Genomic DNA, 25,561 nt, shown 5'->3' on the forward strand with positions numbered 1-25,561 from the left:
GTATGTGTGTGTGTGTGTATGTGTGTATGTATATCTCATGAATGATCTCTGAGATCAGTGCTGCTGGGTTTCAAATCAAATGTTATCCGTCACATGCTTCGTAAACAACAGGTGTAGACTAACATTGAAACGCTGACTTACAGGCTCTTCCCAGCAATGCAGATATAAAAAAAAGAGAATAGAAAAATGATAACATTAAGAATGTGCTAACAGAACCTACCTAATCGATGTGCAGGGGTAGATATATACATAGGCAGGGATAAAGTGGCTAGGCAACAGGATAGATAATAAACAGTAGCAGCAGCGCATGTGATGAGTCAAAGTAAGTGCAAAAAAATCAATCAATGCAGATAGTCCTGTTGGTTCCAGACTTGGTGCATCGGTACCGCTTGTCGTGCGGTTTCAAAAGAGAACAGTCTATGACATGGGTAGCTGGAGTCTGAACATTTTTAAGGCCTTCCTCTGACACCGCCTGGTATAGAGGTCCTGGATAATTGGGAGCACATTGCGGTCGAATGCCAAGCAGTCGGTCGAATGCCAAGCAGTTGCCATACCAAGCAGTGATGCAGCCAGTCAAGATGCTCTCAATGGTACAGCTGTAGAACCTTTTGAGGATCTGATGGTGCATGCCGAATCTTTTCAGCCTCCTGAGGGGGAAGAGGCGTTGTCGTGCCCTCTTCACAACGGTCTTGGTGTGTGGACCATGATAATTCCTTACTGATGTGGAACTTGAAGCTCTAGACCCGCTCCACTACAGCCCCGTCGATGTGGATGGGTGCGCGCTCGGTTGGCGTTTACTGCAGTCCATGATCAGTTCCTTTGTCTTGGTTTGGAACTGAAGTAAAGAAACCTATTGCTTATGTGCTCCTTGTAAAATATATCAGCGTAGAACACTGGGTAACTTCAAGCAGACCTGATTCTGTCGACACGCCAATCGAGATGTCCCGAACTTCGCTTACTGATACACAATGGACAGTACAGAGAGGCATTTTCCCCCTTTACAGAATATACTAAAAGGGCCCAAGATGCTCACTGCATAGGTACGGAATTCAATAGTTTCCCTAACATAGAACACATTTTCATTGAATTATACATTTTTCCACTTGAAGGTCATTAATAATCACTTAAGAGACGATGAAATATGAAAAAAAGGCTGTTACACATATGGGATCGGTGCAGAAGAACGCTTTTTATTCCATTCACCTGACTGTATCAGGTGATTAAATTGTTCATTATTTCAAGGCTGGTTGACTCCATAAACGCTAAAGAAATACATTAATTATCTCCCTGGATAGAGAGACTTGAAACCATTCAGTCTAAAAAGGTGTTTGTCACGCTCGACCAGCGCCATAAACTGGACAACAAAACCAGATCGTCTTGCTTCCTCAATGTCAAATCCACCGTGAAGGGACTGTTGAACTTATGGATGGTTCAAACTCTGCAGAGCAGCACAAATATCAAAAGATTAGTGAACATTGAAAAGAAAATCTATTCATTTCCTCATAAAAACAGGTGAAATATTATAGCGCTTAAGTAACACATTTTGTAGATCGAAAAATGTGTGATTCATTCTATAATTGACAATTGTTAACAGCGGTGGTTGAACCAAGATCAACTTTACAAATGGATATTTTGTAAACCAAAGAGATTGAATGACTTTTACGACACCTATGATTTGAACCAGAATCCTTCCATTTCACTACTGTTACACATTTTCTTTTACAATTAAAAAGGTGGAATATAAAGCACTGACATTCTAAGAACAGAAAATAAAATGAGGAAAATATAAGCGACCAAGGTCAGGAAATAGCATTTTTCAAACTATGGACTGACAATTTCATAAGGGGTGAAATACACCCGCACACATCCACAAACAAAAACACACAGCTCTGTCCGAAGGACTTCGAAGTATAGGACCTGCACGTCAACAAACTATTCTCTACTTCCATCTCCCAAGTTTCACAGAAGAGACAAGGTCAGAGGCAACCGCGGTGATAAGAAGCTCGTTTAGCAGGTCTCCATATATCCAGGAGAAACATCAGTATCACCTCAACCAGATAACTCAACGAGGCCCGAATTCCTTGAGCAACATCGCCATCTGGTGTCAGCAAAGAGGGAAGACAGCTTCTCTAGTAAGTTTATGTTGGGACACTTTGGCACACTGAAATCCCACAAAAAAGGTAGAAAATCGAAATGTATATTCTCAAACCTAAAGTCTTAGAAATGTGGCACTCAAGCATTGTCAAGCTTGCTATTGGTCCACTTATAGGCTACCTGCTGAGGCATTTTAGATCATAGCCACTAAGGGAAACCACTATGCTCAACATTCAAATATCTCCGGTTTATAAATGTATTATGCCCATCTCTCAGTTGTCACCAACAGTCCATGCAGTCTGAGCTCAGGCAAAATAGATGTCGAGTGCATTTAGAGGGACTCAGATGTCTGTGGACCGAGCCTCCCGATGGTGGAAAAAAACTTTGGCGGTACCTTTGAAGATGGAGGGTCTGTTTACCCGATAGGTTTCATTAAATTAAGCCTCCATTAGGCCTCTCTTCTGCCTGATCAAAGGCATCGCTAAGAGGCATGGCATTCTGCTTTCCCCGACTTAAACGCATCTCCTCTATCAAACAGTTTTTCCCCTTAGTTTTTTGTGTGTGTGTGTGTTTGTGGGGGGGAAGGGGTTGGTTGTGCCAGCATCCCCTTTGGCTGATGCAAGGCCCATCTGCAGGGGTCCTCTGGCTTTAAGACCCCTTGTCTCTCTATTAACAAAATGAAGCTGCCAACCAGCAAACAAATTGCAAATGCACCTTCGGGATGTCCGTCTGATAACGTGTACTCTTTTTTTTCTTTGCATCAGTCTGGAAAAATGGCCAGGTTATTGAGGTCAGGCTTTCCCCAGTCTGGCATAAAAGAACGGGGTTCAATCTGGCGCGTTGGTGGCGTGAACACTTCAAACCGCAGGCGAATGAGAGGATGAGAGAGGGGGGTTAAGGGGGAAGACACCCTAGGGAGCCAGTAGTGGGAGAAGAGGTTGAGGCCTTTATTTCCTGGGAAAGGAAGCACAACAAAGACTGCTTTTTTTTATGAAAAGAGAGGAGATGGCCTTTTTCGCAGGCGGGCATTCTTTAGAGCTGGGTGTCCTGTGCTTATCTGAAGTGGGAGCACCAGCTTTGGTAGAACTCATCAGCTTTAGCGGGAAATAGAAATGGAGCCTGAGTGAAAGTGAGATGTCCTGCTACAAACGCACATCACCCCCCCCCAAAAAAACTAACGTTTAGAGCAAATTGTTTTATCAACATAACAGGGTTTCACACAGGCTGGGGAGGACACAGCTCCCCAATCGTAAGTGAACAAAGTTGAAAAGCAATACTAAAAATTGGTTTGATCTAGTTTATCCACAATTATTAAAAACAGCACATAAATGACACAATGTTGCGCTTGGTGTAAGGCCACCCTTAAATCGGACTCTACTATCAAACCAACGTTTACTTTTAGTGTAGTATAGTTTTTTGGCACAGACATCTTTTTTTTGTGAGAAGGGTATGTGACTAGGCCTATATATTTTTGTCTTAAGGGTATGTGACTAAGAACAATTTGGAATACACTGACCTAGACTTCCTCCAGTCTCTTCTCCTTCACACTTAATGTATGAGAATGTTGGCTATAAAGGTGACAAAAAAGGGTCTCCTCGCATCTAATAGCACGCGCTCAAAACAGCTTAACAGACAAAAAAATGTGAGGAATGCGAATTAGCCATAATATCCGACACAGCAGGTGTTAATTGCTTGATAATTAACCACGGCTAGTGTCGAGAGAGAGAAGCTAAAGATTAATCATCAGCCAATTAAATGCCCACGGCGAGGAAAGCGAGCCCTCTCAAAGACTAGAGATCTCTTCTGTGATCTGAGAGCTACCAGACTTTCAGAAGTGGAGCAACAGATCACTAGCACCTGATATATCTCAGTTTTGCTTGCTTGTTTGTTTAATATTTCGGATCATGTTGGTAGGTGCTTTTTACCAAGAAGCAATTGATATCGCATACACCTCCTGTTTAGTTGCACATTTTAAATCCACCTCTTGGAAAATGAAAGGCTAAATATCCTCACAAGTATCAAGGGGAACGATCCAGACAGAAGTTACACAGTTAAATGAAACCACAAGGAAGCTGAGGGCGTTCAGACGTACCGTACTCAAAGCAACACAATCCCCAAATGTAAACCTGGGGATCTTATCCTTGATTTAGGGGGCCAAGAGGGCACCCTAATACAATACTTGCATCTAATGGGAGTAATGTCAGAAAGTAAAACAGGGAGCCTAAAATATGAGTTAAAGTTAAAACACTTGGCTTCTCATTAAGGTTTGATATGCGTAGGGTGTGGGGGGTGGGGTTCTAGACAGACAGGTGCGGTTTATGAATTACTAAACAAGGCCATGTTCTGCAGCATCAACACAAGCCTGCTCTCTACGGATGATACTTGGGCTTTCAAAAACAGCTAAAAAAAAATTTAAAAAAAGGATCCACAGTGGACATGCCACTGACCTTCAATTTCAGTCCGAGTGTGTGTGCACGAGTGCGTGTGTCTGAGAAAGTGTGAGCGTATGTGAGAAGGTGTAAGTATGCTCACAACTTGGCCTGTTTATAATGAATGTGCAAGTTCCTGAATTCACTTCCTGTACACACACAAACAAACAAACAAACACATACTGTAAACTTCAATTAAATGTCTCAAATAGCCACCTGTCCTTTTGATAGCCGGGCATTTGAGCAAATAAACACCTGTTTCAAACAAACAACGGGTCTAAATGAACTGGTTACGAGTGAACTTCAGTGAGTACTGTAAAGATTGCGCAGAAGAAGATAAAGGAGAGCAACATCATTTCCATGGATGAGACGGTGTGGTTTGACATGGTCGGCTCAAGTACCAACAAGATCTTATGGTCTCACTTTAGTATTCGACGTTTTCCTGGAGGGAAATTGGGCTTGGGCGGTATACCGGGTCATTTGGAAAAAGCCACTGGATGGGTTTTCAAGACAGTCAATATGTTGAAAACTATTTCTTTGAAGTTTTTCAACAAATGATGATATTTTTTTGCTACTTAAATAAATACCTGCAGTCAACTTGAGCAATACGTTAGGAGATAAAGCAGATTGCGTTCTTCATTTCACCGGTGACAATATTTTAAATTGAGCAAAAATATAAAACGCAACACGCAACAATTTCAAAGATTTTACTGAGTGAGTTATCAGTCAATTGAAATGAATTAATTAGGCCCTAATCAATGGATTTCACATGACTGGGAACACAGATATGCATCTATTGGTCACAGATACCTTTAAAAAAAAAAAGTAGAGACGTGGATAAGAAAACCAGTCAGTATCTGGTGACCACCATGCAGCACAACATCTCCTTCACTTAGAGTTGATCAGGCTTTTCATTGTGGCGTGTGGCATGTTGTCCCACTCCCCTTCAATGGCTGTGCAAAGTTGCTGGATATTGGCGGGAACTGGAACAGGCTGCCGATCCAGAGCATCCCAAACATGCTCAATGGGTGACATGTCTGGTGAGTATGCAGGCCATGGAAGAACTGGGACATTTTCAGAGTCCAAGAATTGTGTACAGATCCTTGCGACATGGGACCATGCATTATCACGCTGAAACATGAAGTGATGGCGGTGGATTAATGGCACGACAATGGGCCTCAGGATCTCGTCACGCTATCTCCGTGAATTCAGATTGCCATCAATAAAAATGCAATTGTGTTCGTTGTCCTTAGCTTATGCCTTCCCATAACTCCACCGCCACCATGGGGCACTCTGTTCACAACATTGACATCAGCAAACTGCTCGCCCCCACAACGCCATACTGTCTGCCAACGACCCGGTACAGTTGAAACCGGGTTTCAGCCATGAAGAGCAAACTTCTCCAGTGTGCCAGTGGCCATCAAAGGTGAGCATTTACCCACTGAAGCCGAAATGCAGGTAGGTCAACACCCTGGTGAGGACGACGAGCACGCACATGAGCTTCCCTGAGCTTCCCCTGCAAACCCACAGTTTCATCAGCTGTCCGGGTGGCTGGTCTCAGACAATCCCGCAGATGAAGAAGCCGGATGTGGAGGTCCTAGGATGGCATGGTTACATATGGTCAGCAGTTGGACGTACTACCATATTCTTGAAAACAACGTTGGAGTCGGCTTATGGTAGAAAAATGACCATTCAATTATCTGGCAACAGCTCTGTGGGACATTCCTGCAGTCAGCATGCCAATTGCACGCTCCCTCAAAACATCTGTGGCATTGTGTTGTGGGACAAAACTGCACATTTTAGAGTGGCCTTCTATTGTCCCCAGCACAAGATGCACCTGTGTCATGATCATGCTGTTTAGTCAGCTTCTTAATATGCTACATCTGTCAGGTGGATGGATTGTCTTGGCATAGGATAAATGCTCACTAACAGGGACACAAACAAATTTGTGCACAACATCTGAGAGAAATAAGCTTTCTGGTATAATTTATTTCAGCTCATGAAACATTGGACTAACACTTTACATGTTGCGTTTATATTTTTGCTCAGTGCACATTATGAAGCTTACCGTAGTTCCCCAGAACAGTTGAACCAGTCACGTGTTTGTTTCTAAAAAGCATTAACGGTAGAAAGCCGGAGCTGGTGAGTCCAGCTGTGCATTTGGTTTAACTTGATAGTTAACTACGTAAGTGGTTGAATTAATAAGGAGATGGGGGCATCATGATGATGATAGCCTTCTGACGTATTTGAGAAGTCAAAGTGCTTTGGATGAGTTCTGTATAGCTGCCATCTTGATTTCCTTGCGTTCATTTTTCCCTCCTCTCCGTTCTTGCCTGTCTGCTCCTCACCCCTATTCTCTGAGCAGAGCAAGCAGGAACATTGCCCTAGCGACTCCACACAGACACAGCGTGTACACGTGCTGCTTCAGAGACAGTTCTCTTCCTCCTTCAGACAGGCACGCGTCAAAACTGTTCATTTGCACGTCTCTCGTCCAAACTCACCAAAAATGACATTTCGGTAGCCACTACCTACACTTGTAAGCATATTTAGCTAGCAGATTATATTGAAACTCGCTATTAGTTTGTGCAACGTCGAACAGTCTATCTGCAACTATGGGGGGGAGGTACAAGGCGCAAGGAGGCGCAACAAGTGAGAGAATGGTGCTAAGGCGAATGATAGGCAGCCTAATCTTTATTGATTTATTTTATTTCACCTTTATTTAACCAGGTAGGCTAGTCGAGAACAACTTCTCATTTACAACTGCGACCTGGCCAAGATAAAGCAAAGCAGTGCGACACAACCAACAACACAGAGTTACACATGGAATAAACAAACATACAGTCAATAATACATTAGAGAAAGTCTATATACAGTGTGTGCAAATGAGGTAGGATAAGGGAGGTAAGGCAATAAGTAGGCCATGGTGGCGAAATTATTACAGTATGGCAAATTAAACACTGGGGTGATAGATGTGCAGAAGATGAGTGTGCAAGTAGAGTTACTGGGGTGAGTCTTTGCAAGTCTGATCTGTGATGGATTTGTTATCATAAATGTTTATACTGGTCATTATAAACAGTGTAGTCTATTGAACATTTTATTGAGTAAAAGCTGTGTACATTAGGGAAATAGACGCCTGGCTTAAATAGAATCCTGTCTCTAATATACGCTGGTTGTGTTCATTGATTGAAGCAAATAAAAACCTGGGATATTAATTGAAGTATTATGGGTACATTTTACAATTCGTCAAATTTCTGCCCTGCTACAGCTGCCCAGGTCAACTGTAAGTGGAAACGTCTAGGAGCAACAACGGCTCAGCCGCGAAGTGGTAGGCCACACAAGCTCACAGAATGGGACCGCCGAGTGCTGAAGCGCTTAGTGCGTAAAAAGTCTGTCCTTGGTTGCAACGCTCACGACCGAGTTCCAAACTGCATCTGGAAGCAACATCAGCACAATAACTGTTTGTCGAGAGCTTCATGAAATGGGTTTCCATAGCCAAGCAGCCGCACACAAGCCTAAGAACACCATGCGCAATGCCATCCTAGACGATTCTGTGCTTCCAACTTTGTGGCAACAGTTTGTGGAAGGCCCTTTCATGTTTCAGCATGACAATGCCCCTGTGCACAAAGTGAGGTCCATAAAGAAATGGTTTGTCGAGATCGGTGTGGAACAACTTGACTGGCCTGCACAGAGCCCTGACCTCACCCCCAGCGAACACTTTTGGGATGAATTGGAACGCCGACTGCAACCCAGGCCTAATCGCCCAACACCAGTGCCGGACCTCACTAATGCTCGTGGCTGAATGAAAGCAAGTACCGCAGCAATGTTCCAACATCTAGTGGAAAGCCTTCCCAGAAGAGTGGAGGCTGTTATAGCAGCAAATGGGGGACCAACTCTATATTAATGCCCATGATTTCAGAATGAGATGTTGGACGAGCAGGTGTCCACATACTTTTGGTAATGTAGTGCATCACTAACCCTATTCTCCAGCTGGAGGGAAGACTAAACATGTAAGCCGGGATTGGCGTTATGGATACCACAGGGCGTTATGCACTCGTAATAGACTGTGTGTGTATATGCGTAGCTATACACTAAGATGAATGAGGTATTACAGTAAGGTGGGGTACTCACAAAGTCTTTCTCCAGCTTCTCCATCTCCCCCTTGTAGCTCTTCAGTCTGCTCTGGTACATGCCTCTGCTCTGGATGGGGATCTCACGCACCTCCAGATCCATCTGCTCCATCTAGGTCCAGCAATCAACTATTTCATTCACCATTTAAATGATTCAAACAGACATATTGGCCAAAATGGCTACAATGTCGTCGATGTAAACTGTGTAATTATTCTATAATTATTCTGGAAATATGTAAAAACAAAACATGTACAATAAAAGACTTGTTAAACTCAACTTATCACACACTATACTGTTGAGTATGTAGTGACTACACTGTAAATGAAATGAGTGTTGAAATGTGTTAGTGTTGAAATGAATTTATATTTACACACACACACACACACACACACACACACACACACACACACACACACACACACACACACACACACACACACACACACCCAGATGTAATGAAATTATACCAAAATAGTGTGCACAAGAGTCTTTTGATAAACATCAAGAGATTCTGAAGATTTAAACTAAAATCAACGTCTGCAAAACTTCTTAACATGAGCTACTTCAGCAGCCTTAACTTTAATCTGTTTCAGAATTGATTTGTTGAAACATTGACTGCTCCTCTTCGTGTCATTCATCAATGATTAAAAAAGTTATGACAGAAAGGCAGTTTGGCAAATAAATATGATACAATCAATTTGAAAACCCTTCATTTTAAATAGAGAGTACATTAGAGGTACACGGCGACAAGACTTTCTGAGGTGAATTTGGAGAAGCCTAATCAAGATGACATAATAACACAACGACGTCTAGAATTTACACGTTAGTTCACTTCCTTCATATTTTTAAACATGACGTGAAGACTCCTTCCAAATAACAGCTTGAAATGTGTCACAGGTATGTCACTTAAAAGCAAATTATCATTAATGTGATCACGCCATTATCACGCTGAGCAGCCATCCGCCACGTGAAGTGCTTGTGTGTCAAGTCACCGTTAGGATTACACAGGTGTCATTGTCTGCGTTCGCCAGTGAAATTGTCTCGTTTCCTTTTCCAAATTCATTATTTAGAAAATGGGAAGAGCGGAAATTACTGATCAAAGACGTACCAATTCTCTGACTTCTTCAAGCTGTTTGTCGACATTTAGAACCAGCTGTGTCTTCTCCTCTGAAAAGGGAAAGAGTAGCAACATATTGATCAGTCGACAGAGGAGCAGTGCTTTATGACAACCCAACTCCCCCGCAACGGGGGGAGCGATAACAACACACACCAGAATGCATTTGAAGATATATTTACACATTCTCTCCGCACGCCGATCCACATTAGATGTCTCTTGTTTATCCACGTGTAAAAGCCCTTTGTTGGCTTTTATAGAGGAGCAACGAGACACCTCTTGCCAACTCAAAAAGAAAGGTGTCAGCTTTACTAGGTTGACAAATTTTCTAACTTTGAGTCCCACTAAGATTTACTAAAATGAATTACTAAAATGCACCATGCTCACCTGGTGGCATCTATTGCACATCATTACTTCAAGCTCATTTGGCCTCAAGAATTTAATGTGGAACCTTGTAAATTATTGTGTGATCTCAAAATTCTGGCTGAACTAATCATGTTGTGTAGCAACTAGAGATGGGCATTAGACATTATTTCTATGTTTGAGTACATGCTACATAAAATCATTTTGATTACTCGCATGTTAGCGTGAAACGGGTCTGAAGACAGAAAAAGTTTGCAGTATGCTTTCGGTTTTTCCAATTACTGGTTCTGATACACAACTGAAAACCAAATATTTTCACTGCATTTGACAAACTCCACAAACAAAATCTTAGGGCTTCACATTTGGTCAGTGCTTATAAAAATGTAACCTGCTCAGTAGTTGCATTTGTACATTTCGAGCAATCTAATACAAATCTTGAATCGAGAACTCACGCCCATCCACAATAGCAGCAGTTAAATATTCCTAATATTCTCCATTCCATTTTGAACATATATTTGCTTTTTCAAAAGAAAACTGATACTTTGATGGCCCAGAGTTGAACCCAACATCTAAGAAGTCAAGGATCATTATAAAAGACCCGGCCTGCTGTGGTACAAAGTTCGTTAAATAGGCTAGACCTAAATTGGCCATATTTTCAATAATTGAAAAGTTGAGCCCAGACTTCCAAAGAACTTCCAGCTCAAAAGCAATCCACAAGGCTAGCCTATCAGTGATGGAACATAACAGTGTGAAAACCAAGTGAAGATCAAAAAAATGGTTTGCCCTATGGGTCTGCACTGCCCTTTGCCAGTCATCAAATCCATTTTTAAAACCTATGTACAACCTCACAGCCTACACAAGTAAACAGCCAGAGGCGATTCTCCACAAGATAAGGTATAGACCGCTACGGCACTGTACATGGAAAAAGGAGCCTGAAATATACATGGCAATTTACTATGAGTACCGCAGACCGACGGATGGGCGGACGAGTAGTTTTGTAAAATGCAGCAGCAAGGCAAAAAAAAAGTTGGAGCTCGGAGAGCCTCTTCATCTCTGCTCAATATTTAATCGCTAGTGACTGACAGGCCTTCAGCTTTCCATAAACACTCTTAAGGGAGAGAAAAAAAAACCAAAAAACATTTATGTTTAATGGAACTAGACCTTGCATTACATTGTATTGTATTCTTATTCAAAACTCAATCCCAAGTTTTTCCGACGGAAACGAAGCAAAACAAAAAAAAAACACATCCTCCATTTGATTCTTGCGTGAATGCTGAAGGCTTGGCCAAGACACCGTCAAGGACATTTCTTAGCATGCCACAACCATCATCAGTAATTGTGCATATGTGACATCCAGCAATGGCAACAAAAGGTCTTTGTCAAAACTATTGTCGACATATGAAACGGAGGGCTGTCAGCCAATGGGTACAATTCAGGCACTTGAGGGGGAGAAAAAGAAAATGTCTTCATGAGCAGGAATGGAATTGAAATTCAAGTGCAAACTGTTCTGGTAGGAGAAGAGGGCACAGAACAATTACCATTGGGTATGATGGGCTTCCGCCTTTGTTCGTATTTGTATAGGCTTATTTTAACACGCGCCACATAGGGTAGTGGGGAAACATGGCGACATTACACTGTGAAAGATGCATTGTTTCTGCCAAGAAGCCAATTCAAACATTGACAATTCAATCAGATGTAAATATCCATCAGCTATAGCATAGCAAAATAAACAAGCAATAGACCTGGAAAATATGAGCTAAGGAAAGGAAAACATTCAGTGGGTGAACCTGTGCCCTGTGAATAGGTAGACAGCCTTTGGTTTGCAAATAAAGTGTTCACTTAACAATTAGACCAGTACAGGTATATTTACAGTCATGGTACACAATTTTAGGCTCTCAAGCCTCTCTATTGGTCTCAGTTAGCCTAGAGTGAATTCTTAAAAAAGGTGAAATTATAAAAAATGGGGACTGACAGAAAAGTTTGCAATAAGTAGATTGCACATTTTTTTGTCACATGCTTCGTTAACAGGTGTAGACTAACAATGAAATGCTTACAGGCCCTTTCCAACAATGCAAAGAAATAAATTATAACAAGGAATAAAATACACGAGTAACAATAACTTGGCTATATACGCGGAGTACCAGTACGGAGACGATGTGCAGGGGTACGAGTTAATTAAGGTTGATATGTACATATAGGAAGGGGTAAAGTGCAGATAGTCCAGGTAGCTATTTGGTTAACTATTTAGCAGTCATATGGCTTTTAGGGTAGAAGATGTTCAGGGTCCTGTTGGTTCAAGACTTGGTGCATCTGTACCACTTGCCGTGCGGTAGCAGAGAGAATAGTCTATGACTTGGGTGGCTGGAGTCTTTTGCAATTTTTAGGGCCTGCCTGACACCGCCTGGTATAGAGGTCCTGGATGGCAGGGACCTTGGCCCCGGTGATGTAATGGGCCATACGCACTACCCTCTGTAGCGCCTTGCGGTAGTGATGGGCATTCCGACTCTTTTCAGTGAGCCGGCACGTTCGGCTCAGCTCCCAAAAAAAAGAAAAGACAAAAGAACCGGCGGTTTTGTATTTTTTCAAGTTAAAAACAGTCTGCGATAGTTTGACTATGATTGGTGTTAAAACAATAAATGAAATCATACTCTACCTTAACCACAAAGTATTTAAAAATGCATTGGTTTGTTATGAAAAAGAATGCTATTAAACATTTGCATATAAAGTATAATTTTAATGTATATAAACAAAGTGCATATAAATCTAACCATTCAAAATGAATACCAACTGAACAGCATAATAGAATATTGCACCATATCAAATAAAAATTAATAACAATTTGCAAAATTGCAGCATCCCGCAAATGTAAAAAAGAAGGATGCTATTACACATGTGCATTTAAAGTATAACTTTAATGTATATAAACAAAGTGCATATAAATGTAACAATTCAAAACGAATACAATCTGAACAACATAATAATAGAATATTGCTCCATATCAAAGAAAAATAAATGTGCAAAACTGCAGCATCCAACTTAAAACAAACTGTTCCCTCTTTTCTCTCTCTTCTTTATTGCCATGTTATAACCAGCAGCACACAGCAATGCTGACCACATTTTGCTTTTATGAGACATTTGCATTCAGAAATGCAATCTGCCTCACTTGAGGGGCTGATGCGGTTTCTTCTCCCAGTAATTATTTGTCCCGTTTTCGAGAAGACCCTCTCAGAGGATGTGGCCACTATGCAGAGTCTCCCTGTCATGACTTTAGTAAGCCGTGGGTAGACAGAGGCCTTGTTCTTCCACCAGCTCAGAGGATCTGCAGATCTTTGAAGGAGGTGCTCCTCCAAATAGGATAGGACCTGCATTACGGCATCTGCTGAGGGATTCCTTCCCAGCATTCACAGTTGTACTCTCGTCAAACAGCATCCAAACAGCAGACGTTTGTGGCACTACAGCTGGTGCTTCTGCTCCATCTGATCCCTCTTCTTCCTGTTGCCCTGCTGCCCGAGCCAGCTGACTGCTGGGGCTGTCCCTCCCTGCTGCTGAAGAGCCTCATCAATCGCTCTGGCATCACTGAAGGCTAACTTCTTAAACCTGGGGTCAAGTGCAGCGGATTCTGATAGCACATGATTATATTCCATTCTGTGGAACTTTCTGTCCATTGATGAACATAGAGTTGATGGACTGTACACCCTGTCACATGTCCTGTGGCTACATTTGCTTCTCTCTGGCGGCTGGTTGTGATTCGCTGCAGACACTTATACAGGAGTATCATTTTTGAGGCCGGCACATAGCTGAAGAGAGAGAACAGTAACTTATTAGTTCAGGGTCACGTTTTGTCTACTGATACTACATTCTCATATATATAAAATACTGGATTAAATGATGTAGTAATAACTGCTTACTGTTCCGCTCTCCACTGATCTCCACAGTGACCTGCTCAAAGGGTTCCAGGACTCTGCACACCTCCTCCAACACCTCCCATTCCTCTTGGGTCAGAGCATCAACAGGTGCATTAACAATGGCCAGGGTAAAGATGATGGCATCCTTTGACTCAAGAAACCGCTTCAACATATAAAATGTTGAATTCCACCTTGTAGTGCAGTCTTGTTTAGGCCTCAGCTCAGGCATCCCCATCTGGCATTGTGTAGACTTTAGTTTTTCAGCACCTACTGTGCTCCTGTGGAAGTATTCCTCAGCTGCTTTCAATTTGTCCACAGTGGGTTTCATCATCTTCAGAGCATCTCTTATAAATCAGGTGATTGTGTGGGCAAGACATGGATGATGGGTCCATTTCACATTTTCATGGCTTTGGTTATGTTAGCTGCATTGTCGCTAACACAACAGACCACTTTTCCATCTACTTGCCATTCTCTGGCCGCTCTCAACAGTTCCTCTGCCAAGTTCTCTGAGGTGTGTCTGTCGCTGAACACAAAGCAGTCCAGAAGACTGATCTTCACCTTCAATGAAGTGACATGTAGCCGACATGTAAGAAGTGGTTACCCTTGATGTCCAGCAGTCAGTGGTAAGGCAAACGGCAGTAGCTTTTTGGACTCTTTGAGGCACTGAAACCGGTGTGCTCTCGTACAGTTGTAGTTTTGAAAGGGTTTTCCTGCTTGGAATAGTGTACATTGGATTTAGACTATTGATATAATTTCTAAAACCTCTGTCCTCCACGATCGAAAGTGGCTGGAAATCGGTGGCAATCATTTCAACCAATGCAATATCAATTTGGCCTTGTTTTGCTAGACAGACAGACTTTGGCATAAACTTGTCCATAGAAGACTGCGTTGCTGTGGGTCGCGGAGTAGGTCTACTTGACTGAGTGGATACGCTGGCTCCACCACTATCACTAGCAGGCCCGCTAGTTTCTCGAAGCTCCGCTACAGCTAGCTTCACAGTTGGTTGCACAGTTCGCATATGCCGGTGTAGGTTGTGTGTAGAACCGGCTTTATATGAGATTTTGTTTTGGCAAATTCTACACTGCGCTCTAACATTATCAACATTATTAAAATGCACCCAAATGCTACTGTGCTTCCGACTCATTTTCCAGCTGTTGTTTTCACAGCTGTCCTTCTGCTCTCTCCTCGGCTGCTAAGTGAGTGACTGAGTGAGTTGGCTCGGCCCTCCCTCACGCATCTTTGGTTCATTGGTTGACACTGCGTGTCTGATTGACAAGAACAACAGGTGAGGCTTTTAGTCTGAGCAAACAGTCAAAACGAATGTGTACGCTTGAGCATTTAGGCCTATATTATTTTATTTATTTCTTCCTTCTTTGAATTAGTTAATTCTATTCATTAAAATCTTTTGATTATTCATCTCTTTATTTTTTTATAAATAGATTCGGCTCTTCTGATATGCGAGCCGGTTCCCAAAGTTCACCTACAAGAGCCGACTCGTTCGCGAACGACCCATCACTACCTTGCGGTCGGATGCCAAGCAGTTACCATACCAAGCGGAGATGTAGCCAGTCAAGATGCTCTCAATGGTGCAGCTGTATAACCGTTTGAGGATCTGAGGGCCCATGCCTCCTGACGGGGAAGAGGAATTGCCTTCTTCACGACTCTGTTGGTGTGTGTGTGGACCATGTTAACCTATTTGTCTCCGAGCTAAAGTTTTGGTGAAAACTCTCTTGGTAAATAGTATGGTCTGTAGCTTATCATGACTTATTCTACCTCAGGCGAGCAAAAGCTCAATACTTCCTTAACATTATAGATTGCGCACCAGTGGTTGTTAACAAAGACACACACATCCCCCCTTTCTCTTACCCGAGGCTGCCGACCGGTCTTGACAATGCATGGAAAAACCAGTTAGATGTACAGTGGCTTGCGAAAGTATTCACTCCCTTGGTATTTTTCCTATTTTGTTACCATACAACCCTGAATTAAAATAGATTTTTGGGGGGTTTGTATAATTTACACAACATGCCTACCACTTTTAAGATGCAAAATATATGTTTTATTGTGAAACAAACAAGAAATAAGACAACAAAAAAAACTGAACTTGAGTTTGCATAACTATTCACCGCCCCAAAGTCAATACTTTGTAGAGCCACCTTTTGCAGCAATTAGAGATGCAAGTCTGTTGGGGTATGTCTCTATAAGCTTGGCACATCTAGCCACTGGGATTGTTGCCCATTCTTCAAGGCAAAACTGCTCCAGCTCCTTCAAGTAGGATGGGTTCCGCTGGTGTACAGCAATCTTTAAGCCATACCACAGATTCTAAATTGGATTGAGGTCTGGGCATTGACTAGGCCATTCCAAGACATTTAAATGTTTCCCCTTAACCTCTCTGGGCCAGTGGGACGCTTGCGTCCCACCTACTCAACAGCCAGTTGAATCCCGTGGCGCGTTATTCAAATACCTTAGAAATGCTATTACTTCAATTTCTCAAACATATGACTATTTTACAGCATTTTAAAGACAAGACTCTCGTTAATCTAAACACACTGTCCGATTTCAAAAAGGCTTTACAACGAAAGCAAAACATTAGATTATGTCAGCAGAGTACCCAGCCAGAAATAATCAGACACCCATTTTTCAAGCTAGCATATAATGTCACATAAACCCAAACCACAGCTAAATGCAGCACTAACCTTTGATGATCTTCATCAGATTACAATCTTAGGACATTATGTTATACAATACATGCATGTCTGTTCAATCAAGTTCATATTTATATCAAAAACCAGCTTTTTACATTAGCAGGTGACTAGCATTCCCACCGAACACTTCCGGTGAATTTACTAAATTACTCACGATAAACGTTCACAAAAAACATAACAATTATTTTAAGAATTATAGATACAGAACTCCTCTATGCACTCGATATGTCCGATTTTAAAATAGCTTTTCGGTGAAAGCACATTTTGCAATATTCTGAGTAGATAGCCCGGCATCACAGGGCTAGCTATTTAGACACCCAGCAAGTTTAGCACTCAAAGTCAGATTTACTATAAGAAAAATGTTATTACCTTTGCTGTTCTTCGTCAGAATGCACTCCCAGGACTTCTACTTCAATAACAAATGTTGGTTTGGTCCCAAATAATCCATTGTTATATCCAAATAGCGGCGTTTTGTTCGTGCGTTCAAGACACCATCCGAAAGGGTAAATAAGGGTGACGAGCACGACGCATTTCGTAACAAAAAAAATCTAAATATTCCATTACCGTACTTCGAAGCATGTCAACCGCTGTTTAAAATCAATTTTTATGCAATTTTACTCGTAAAAAAGCGATAATATTCCGACCGGGAAATCGTTTTTTAATACAAAGAGAGTGAAAGTAAAAGCATGCTATCCCCTCATGCACGAGCCTCAGTCTGATGGCCCTCTGATAGAGCACTTGCCAAACGTGCTAATGTGTTTCAGCCTGGGGATGGAATTACATAGTTCAGCTTTTTCCCGCCTTCTGAGTGCCCATGGGAGCCGTAGGAAGTGTCACGTAACAGCAGAGATCCCCTGTTTTGGATAGAGATGATCAAGGAGGGCAAGAAATGGTCAGACAGGCCACTTCCTGTAAGGAATCTTCTCAGGTTTTTGCCTGCCATATGAGTTCTGTTATACTCACAGACACCATTCAAACAGTTTTAGAAACTTTAGGGTGTTTTCTATCCAAAGCCAATAATTATATGCATATTCTAGTTACTGGGCAGGAGCAGTAACCAGATTAAATCGGGTACGTTTTTTATCCGGCCGTGCAAATACTGCCCCTTATCCCCAACAAGTTAAACCACTCGAGTGTTGCTTTAGCAGTATGCTTAGGGTCATTGTCCTGCTGGAGGTGAACCTCCGTACCAGTTTCAAATCTCTGGAAGCCAAACAGGTTTCCCTCAAGAATTTCCCTGTATTTAGTGCCATCCATCATTCCTTCAATTCTGACCAGTTTCCCAGTCCCTGCCGATGAAAAACATACCCACAGCATGATGCTGCCACCACCATGCTTCACTGTGGGGATGGTGTCCTCGGGGTGATAAGGTGTTTGGGTTGCGCCAGACATAGCGTTTTCCTTGATGGCCAAAAAGTTTAATTTTAGTCTCATCTAACCAGAGTACCTTCTTCCATACGTTTGGGGAGTCTCCCACATGCCTTTTGGTGAACCACAAACATGTTTGCTTATTTTTTCGTTAACCTGTTTGGGATAGGGGGCAGTATTGAGAATTTTGGAAAAAATATGTGCCCATTTTTAACTGCCTCCTACACCAACTCAGAAGCTAGAATATGCATATTATTGTTCAGGTTTGGATAGAAAACACTGAATGTTCTAAAAAACTGTTTGAATGGTGTCTGTGAGTATAACAGAACTCCTATGGCAGGCAAAAACCTGACAAGGTTTCAAGCAGGAAGTACCCTGTCTGACAAGGAGTCGTGCGTCTTGCATCTGTTTATTGAAAAGTAAGGATCTTAGCTGCAACGTGACAATTCCCAGGGCTCCGATAGGCTCTCAGAACCCGGGAAATACCTGAAGGTTTACGAGGCAGCCTCAGGCTGAAACACATTATCGCCTTTGGCAAGTGGCGACTCAGAGGACCTTTGAATGAGGCGCGTGCACGATTCGCTCCTGAGGAGAAATTTTATTCGGCTGTTTAGGCTCAATGCATATTCCCGGTCGGAATATTATCACTTTTCTACGAGATAAATGGCATAAAAATTGGTTTTAAACAGCGGTTGACATGCTTCGAAGTACGGTAATGGAATATTTAGACATTTTTTGTCACGCCAATGCGCCATGCTCGAGATCGTGATGTAGCATTCTGATAGTGTCTAGAACTCACGAACAAAACGTCACTGTTTGGATATAACGATGGATTATTTGGGACCAAACCAACATTTGTTATTGAAGTAGAAGTCCTGGCAGTGTATTCTGACGAAGAACAAGCAAGGTAAGAACATTTTTCTTATAGGAAATGTGATTTTGGTGGAGGCTGACCTGGGTGTGTGTCTAAATAGCTAGCCCTGTGATGCCGGGCTATGTACTTAGATTATTGCAAAATGTGCTTCATCCGAAAAGCTATTTTAAAATCGGACATATCGAGTGCATAGAGGAGTAATGTATCTATAATTCTTAAAATAATTGTTATGCTTTTTGTGAACGTTTATCGTGAGTAATTTAGCAAACTGTTAGTAAATTCCCCGGAAGTTTGCGGGGGTTATGCTTTTTCTGAACGTCACATGCTAATGTAAAAAGCTGTTTTTTGATATAAATATGAACTTGATTGAACAGACATGCATGTATTGTATAACACAATGTCCTAGGTGTGTCATCTGATGAAGATCATAAAAGGTTAGTGCTGCATTTAGCTGTGGTTTGGGTTTATGTGACATGATATGCTAGCTTGAAAAATGGGTGTCTGATTATTTCTGGCTGGGCACTCTGCTGACATAATCTAATGTTTTGCTTTCGTTGTAAAGCCTTTTTGAAATCGGACAGTGGGGTTAGATTAACGAGATTCTTGTCTTTAAATAGCTGTAAAATAGTCATATGTTTGAGAAATTGAAGTAATAGTATTTCTAACGATTCAAAAATCGCGCCACTGGATTTCAGTGGCTGTTACGTAGGTGGGACGAGTTCGTCCCACATGCGCCAGAGAGGTTAAGCAATGGCTTTTTCTGGCTACTTCCATAAAGCCCAGCTCTGTGAAGTGTACGGCTTAAAGTGGTCCTATGGACATATACTCCAATCTCCGCTGTGGAGCGCTGCAGCTCCTTCAGGGTTATCTTTGGTCTCTTTGTTGCCTCTCTGATTAATGCCCTCCTTGCCTGGTCCGTGAGTTTTGTTGGGCGGCCCTCTCTTGGCAGGTTTGTTGTGGTGCCATATTCTTTCCATTTTTTTAATGGTGCTCCGTGGGATGTTCATAGTTTTGGATAGTTTTTTTCTAACCCAACCCGATCTGTACTTCTCCACAACTTCGTCCCTGACCTGTTTGGAGAGCTCCTTGGTCTTCATGGTGCCACCCCTTACTTACAGGTGTGTGTGTGAGATATAGATAGATATACACACACACACACACACACACACACACACACACACACACACACACACACACACACACACACACACACAGATCATGTGACAGATCATATGACACTTAAATAAAGCCCACCTGTGTGCAATGTAACTAATTATGTGACTTTTGAAGGTAATTGGTTGCACCAGATCTTATTTAGGGGCTTCATAGCAAAGGGGGTGAATACATATGCACGCATCACTTTTCCATAGTTCTTTAAAAATTTAAAAAGAGTTATTTTTTGAATTTCACTTCACCAATTTGGACTATTTTGTTTATGTCCATTACATAAAATCCAAATAAAATCAATTTAAATTACAGGTTGTAATGGAACAAAATAGGAAAAATGCCAAAGGGGTGAATACTTTTGGAAGGCACTGTATATTATCCATGTCCTTGTTCCGCCACGACTCCTAGAAACATAGAATATAACAGTTCTTCAGGTCCCGTTGATAGCATAGTCTGGAACGGAGCTCGTCCAGTTAGTCCCTAATGAACTATGTTCGCCAATAGAACAGGAGGTACAGGCAATTTATTTGCTCGCAAACGTATTCTCGTCAGGATGCCAATTCGACTGCCTCTCTTGCACCGTCGCTTCCTCTTCGAGTACACGGGATTAGGGTCAGGCCCGGAGTAAGCAGAACGTCCAAAGCAATTTTGTCAAAGAAATTGTCCGTAGAGCTCCGAGACAGGATTGTGCCGAGGCACAGATCTGGCTGCCCGGCCAAACTGAGAAATCAGGGAGAAGGGCCTTGGTCAGGGAGGTGACCAAGAACTCGATGGTCACTGACAGAGCTCCAAATTTCCTCTGTGAAGACGAGAGAACCTTCCAGAAAGACAAGCATCTCTACAGCACTTCACCAATTATGCCTTTATGGTAGAGTGGCCAGACAGACGCCACTCCTCAGAAAAAGGCATGACAGCCAGCTTGGAGTTTGCTAAAAGGCACCTAAAGGCCTCAGACCATGAGAAACAAGATGATCTGGTCTGATGAAACCAGGATTGAACTCTTTGGCCTACATGCCAAGCGTCAAGTCTGGAGAAAACCTGAGTCCATCCCTACAGTTAATCATGGTGGCGGCAGCATCATGCAGTGGGGATGTTTTTCAGCGGCAGAGACTGGGAGACTAGTCAGGATCGAGGGAAAGATGAACGGAGCAAAGTTCATAGAGATCCTTGATGAACTCCTGAGCGCTCTGGAGCAGGTTCTCAGACTGGGGCGAAGGTTCACCTTCCAACAGAACAACGGCCCTAAGCACACAGCCAAGACCACGAAAGAGTGGCTTCGGGACAAGTCTCTGAATGTCCTTGAGGCCTAGCCAGAGCCCAGTCTAGAACATCTCTGGAGAGACCTGAAAATAGCTGTGCAGCAACACTCCCCATCCAACCTAGTAGAGCTTGAGAGGATCAGCAGAGAAGAATGGGAGAAACTCCCCAAATACAGGCGCGCCAAGCTTGTAAAGTCATATCCAAAAAGGCTGTAATCGCTGCCAAAGGTGCTTCAACAAAGTACTGAGTAAAGGGTCTGAAAACGTATGTACATTTTATATTTCAGTTTTATTTTAATACATTTTCAAAAATGTCTAAAAACCTGTTTTTGTTTTGTCATTATGGGGTGTATAGATTGATGAGTGGAAAATGTTTCAGAATAACACTAAACGTAACAAAAAGTTAAGGGGTCTGAATAGTTTCCGAATGCACCGTACGTACAAAAGAACGTAAGATCCGAATAAAATACAAAAACAAAATAGCTGCTATCCACTGCAGCGCCATCTTTACTTATGCATAACTGTATTGATTAGGGCTGTGACGGTCATGGATCTTTGGATGTTCACCCCGGTCACCGTAATAAGCGTTCGATTAGCAAAGAAAAACTCCTCTCCTGACTGCATGTGCTGCCATTGAAATAGAATGAATAGAATGACTTACAGTAGTGAATGCATACATTTCATTCATTTTTTTTCTGTGCTGGCCCCTGTGGGAATCGAACCCACAACCCTGGCGTTAAAGTCAATGACGTCATAATGGGTGGACTGGCGGCAATTGTGAGTGTACCCATAGCAGGGTTACCAGGTATACCAAAAATGTCATGTCCAATAACCCCTTAAAACCCGTCCACAAGGCCTGAAAATGTAGCACAGCAAGAGAGGAGTTGCCACATGATAGAGAAGTATGTAGCTAGCTAGTGCTGTTAGGTCATTGTACAACTCCGATCGATTGCTGGTCACGGTGAAAAAGTTATTCTTTCAATGCATTTTTTGGCAAAATGTGGGTAAACTGTTAGCGTTTATCCTCTAAGCAGGGAATTTTAATGTTTGTGCTTTTCTTATAACTCATTTCTGTGTTCTATAAACCAATTTCTGTGTTCATGCAAGAGGCTGACTGTACAATTCATCACTATCAGTAGCTGCAATTTGGCAGTACGCCCAGACCTTGTTTTGAGAACGAACAAAAGATCTTAGTTTCAAGGTCTCAGCTTAGAGAGAAGAAGCCTCGTGAGGTATTGGTCTGTCACATGTTATGTTCCAGTATTGGTCTGTCACAAGAATGAAACAAAACAGTAATTATTAATGAATTATGCTAAAATCACGCAAATATAACTTGTCTGTGTATAGCTGTATATAAGACAACTACTGGGACTGCCCAGGGAGAGCTCCTGATTGACATGTGTACTATGGTGAATTGAGTTGGTTGGAATCTCTCCAACGCACTGACAATAAACAATGATTCATTTAAGATTGACTGAGTGTCCCTGTGTAAGAACCACCACTACATCATTGCTTGTCAAGACTTTCCCATGTTCTGGCACTGCTCTCCTCACACTCACTCAGCTACGCTCTCTCAACAAACACACACTCCCCGGCCCTCCCTTATCAGTGGGATTAGTGAAATTAATAGTAGTTTTTTTTTGCCGCTGTGATATTTAGAAGTATCCCAAAAGCCTGCAACCAATCCATTTTCACACGTGGCATTGTTTTCAAAGTAGCCAAATTTTGCAGGAAGACCACGGACACGTCAAAGCCCATTCTGTGTGTGCTTCTGCTGCATTGGGCGGGGACGGGCGGACGGAGGGGCTCGTTTGCTTGTTTCAGCAAGGAGCAACAAAAGTTCAATCACGTTGTTGAGAGTCCACTTTCGGGTAGAAACGGACTCACCCGCATGAATGACAGGCCGTCCCGTCTTCAGTCAGCTGTTTGTACCACACCAAAAAATAAAAATACAACTTTTGGGGGAAAACTTTAACAGTTATTTTATTTTCATGACGGTCTTCATCCAAACTATCGGTTACCCGGTTATACGGTAATTGTACCAGCCCTAGCGTTGATACCAAATGTCCTCTTCCTAGACCCATTCCCACTCCATTTTCAGTTAGCTACAGTGAGCATTGACAATTTGTGCTCAAAATAAAGAACTGCAGGAGGTCATCTGACACAGCGCTCTATCAAACCCCTTCTTGGTCAAATAGCCCTTACACAGCCTGGAGGTGTGTTGGGTCATTGTCCTGTCGAAAAACAAATGATAGTGGACCTATGCGCAAACCAGATGGGATGGTGTATCGCTGCAGAATGCGGTGGTAGCCATGCTGGTTGAGTGTGCCTTCAATTCAATATAAATCACTGACAGTGTCACCACCAACGCACTACCACACCATCAGACCTCCTCCTCAAATGTGTTTATTTAACTATGCAAGTCAGTTAAGAACAAATTCTTATTTAAAATGGACGGCCTACCCGGTACTGCAGTGACGCCTCTTGCACTGAGATGCAGTGTCCTAGGCCACTGCGCCACTCGGGAGCCCAAAATGCTTCACGGTGGGAACTACACATGCAGAGATCATCTGTTCACCTACTCTGCGTCTCACAAAGACACAGCGGTTGGAACCAAAAATCTCAAATTTGGACTCATCAGACCTAGAGGACAGATTTCCACTGGTCTAAATGTCCATTGCTCGTGTTTCTTGGCCCAAGCAAGTCTCTTCTTATTATTATTGGTGTCCATTAGTAGTGGTTTCTTTGCAGCAATTTAACCATGAAGGCCTGATTCACGCAGTCTCCTCTGAACAGTTGATGTTTAGATGTGAGTTACTTGAACTCTGAAGCATTTATTTGGGCTGCAATTTCTGAGGCTGGTAACTCTTAGGAACTTATCCTCTACAGTAGAGGTAAAAAGAATATTCCTTTCCTGTGGCGGTCCTCATGAGAGCCAGTTTCATCATAGCGCTTGATGGTTTTTGCAACTGCACTTTCAAAGTTCTTGAAATGTTCCGCATTGACTGACCTTCATGTCTTAAAGTAATGATGGACTGTCGTTTCTCTCTCTCTATTTGAGCTGTGGTTTCCATAATATGGACTTGGTATTTTACCAAATTGGGCTATCTTCTGTATACCAACACTACCTTGTCACAACCCAACTGATTGTCTCAAATGCATTAAGGAAAGAAATTCCACAAATGTACTTTTAAGAAGGCACTCCTTTTAATTGAAATGTATTCCTGGTGACAACATCATGAAGCTGGTTGAGAGAATGCCAAGAGTGTGAAACGCTGTCATCAAGGCAAAGGGTGGCTACTTTGAAGAATCTCAAATATATTTTGATTTTTTTAACACTTTTGTGGTTACTAAATGTGTTATTTCATAGTTAGTGGGTCTTCACTATTATTCTACAATGTAGAAAAAAGTAAAAAATAAAGAAAAACCCTGGAATGAATAAGTGTGTCAACTTTTGACTGGTACTGTAGGTCCTGACCATTCAAATGCTGTGCTGACAAGTACAAAGTAGTTTAATGTTAAAGTTTGGATATGTTCCTAAAGGGAGATTAAATCCTGGTGCAATGTCCATAGGTTGTCCTGCTCTTAGGATTGGCAGTTACTAGGATAGTTAGCAAGCTAGCTGGATAGGTAACGTCCTTATTTCACTAACACAAAGTGAATATGATGAATATAATGACATTTGCGTAAAATACGTGTCATGTGAAACTAACTAGCTAGCTGCATTGTTAATTTGTTGACATTATAGCAAATATATTTAGAACTAAACCATGTCTGAGATAGCTAGCTACAGTCAAGCCAGTAAATAGAGCTTAACGTGGCTTACCTCCACCTAATTTGGGAATCCTTCCAATTTTGTTTGTTATTTCTGCTGTCAGGGTTCCAAATTCTTGTTCGTAGGCTTCAAAGTCTGAAGACATTTTGAAGTTTGAGTGTAAAAGAGGTGTCCTCTTGGCTGAAAGTTAGCTGAAGATGAAGCAAAACAACGCTTTCTGCGAATGCGAACCGTCACTTCCGTGTTGGGCTACAACACATTTTACCCGGTAAGAAAACAGCAACTGTTAATTCATTGGTTCTTCCAATGTGAACTGTCAAAACGTTCACACTGCGGGGATAGAAAAAAACACACTTGTATTTAGAAAATAAAGACAGTTTATG

At 42.1% G+C, this 25,561-nt stretch overlaps 1 protein-coding gene across 6 annotated transcripts in view; it reads right to left on the reverse strand.

Moving 5' to 3' along the window:
* Window positions 1–25,466, reverse strand: part of LOC115201085 (vesicle transport through interaction with t-SNAREs homolog 1A) — a 171,104-nt gene extending 145,638 nt beyond the window's left edge. For 2 of the 6 annotated variants that reach the window (XM_029764359.1, XM_029764364.1), the window contains exons 1-3: window positions 25,230–25,466; window positions 9,760–9,818; window positions 8,652–8,762 (exon numbers count right to left, since the gene is read on the reverse strand). In XM_029764359.1, the coding sequence (XP_029620219.1) occupies window positions 8,652–8,762; window positions 9,760–9,818; window positions 25,230–25,323 (264 nt within the window). In that variant the 5' untranslated portion in view covers window positions 25,324–25,466. The remainder of the gene's footprint in view (window positions 1–8,651; window positions 8,763–9,759; window positions 9,819–25,229) is intronic. The other 4 variants (XM_029764361.1, XM_029764363.1, XM_029764362.1 and 1 more) reach the window with 3 other exon arrangements.
* Between the last annotated feature and the right edge of the window lie 95 nt (window positions 25,467–25,561).

Source organism: Salmo trutta, chromosome 10, assembly GCF_901001165.1.
Source record: "Salmo trutta chromosome 10, fSalTru1.1, whole genome shotgun sequence".
Taxonomy (NCBI): domain Eukaryota; kingdom Metazoa; phylum Chordata; class Actinopteri; order Salmoniformes; family Salmonidae; genus Salmo; species Salmo trutta.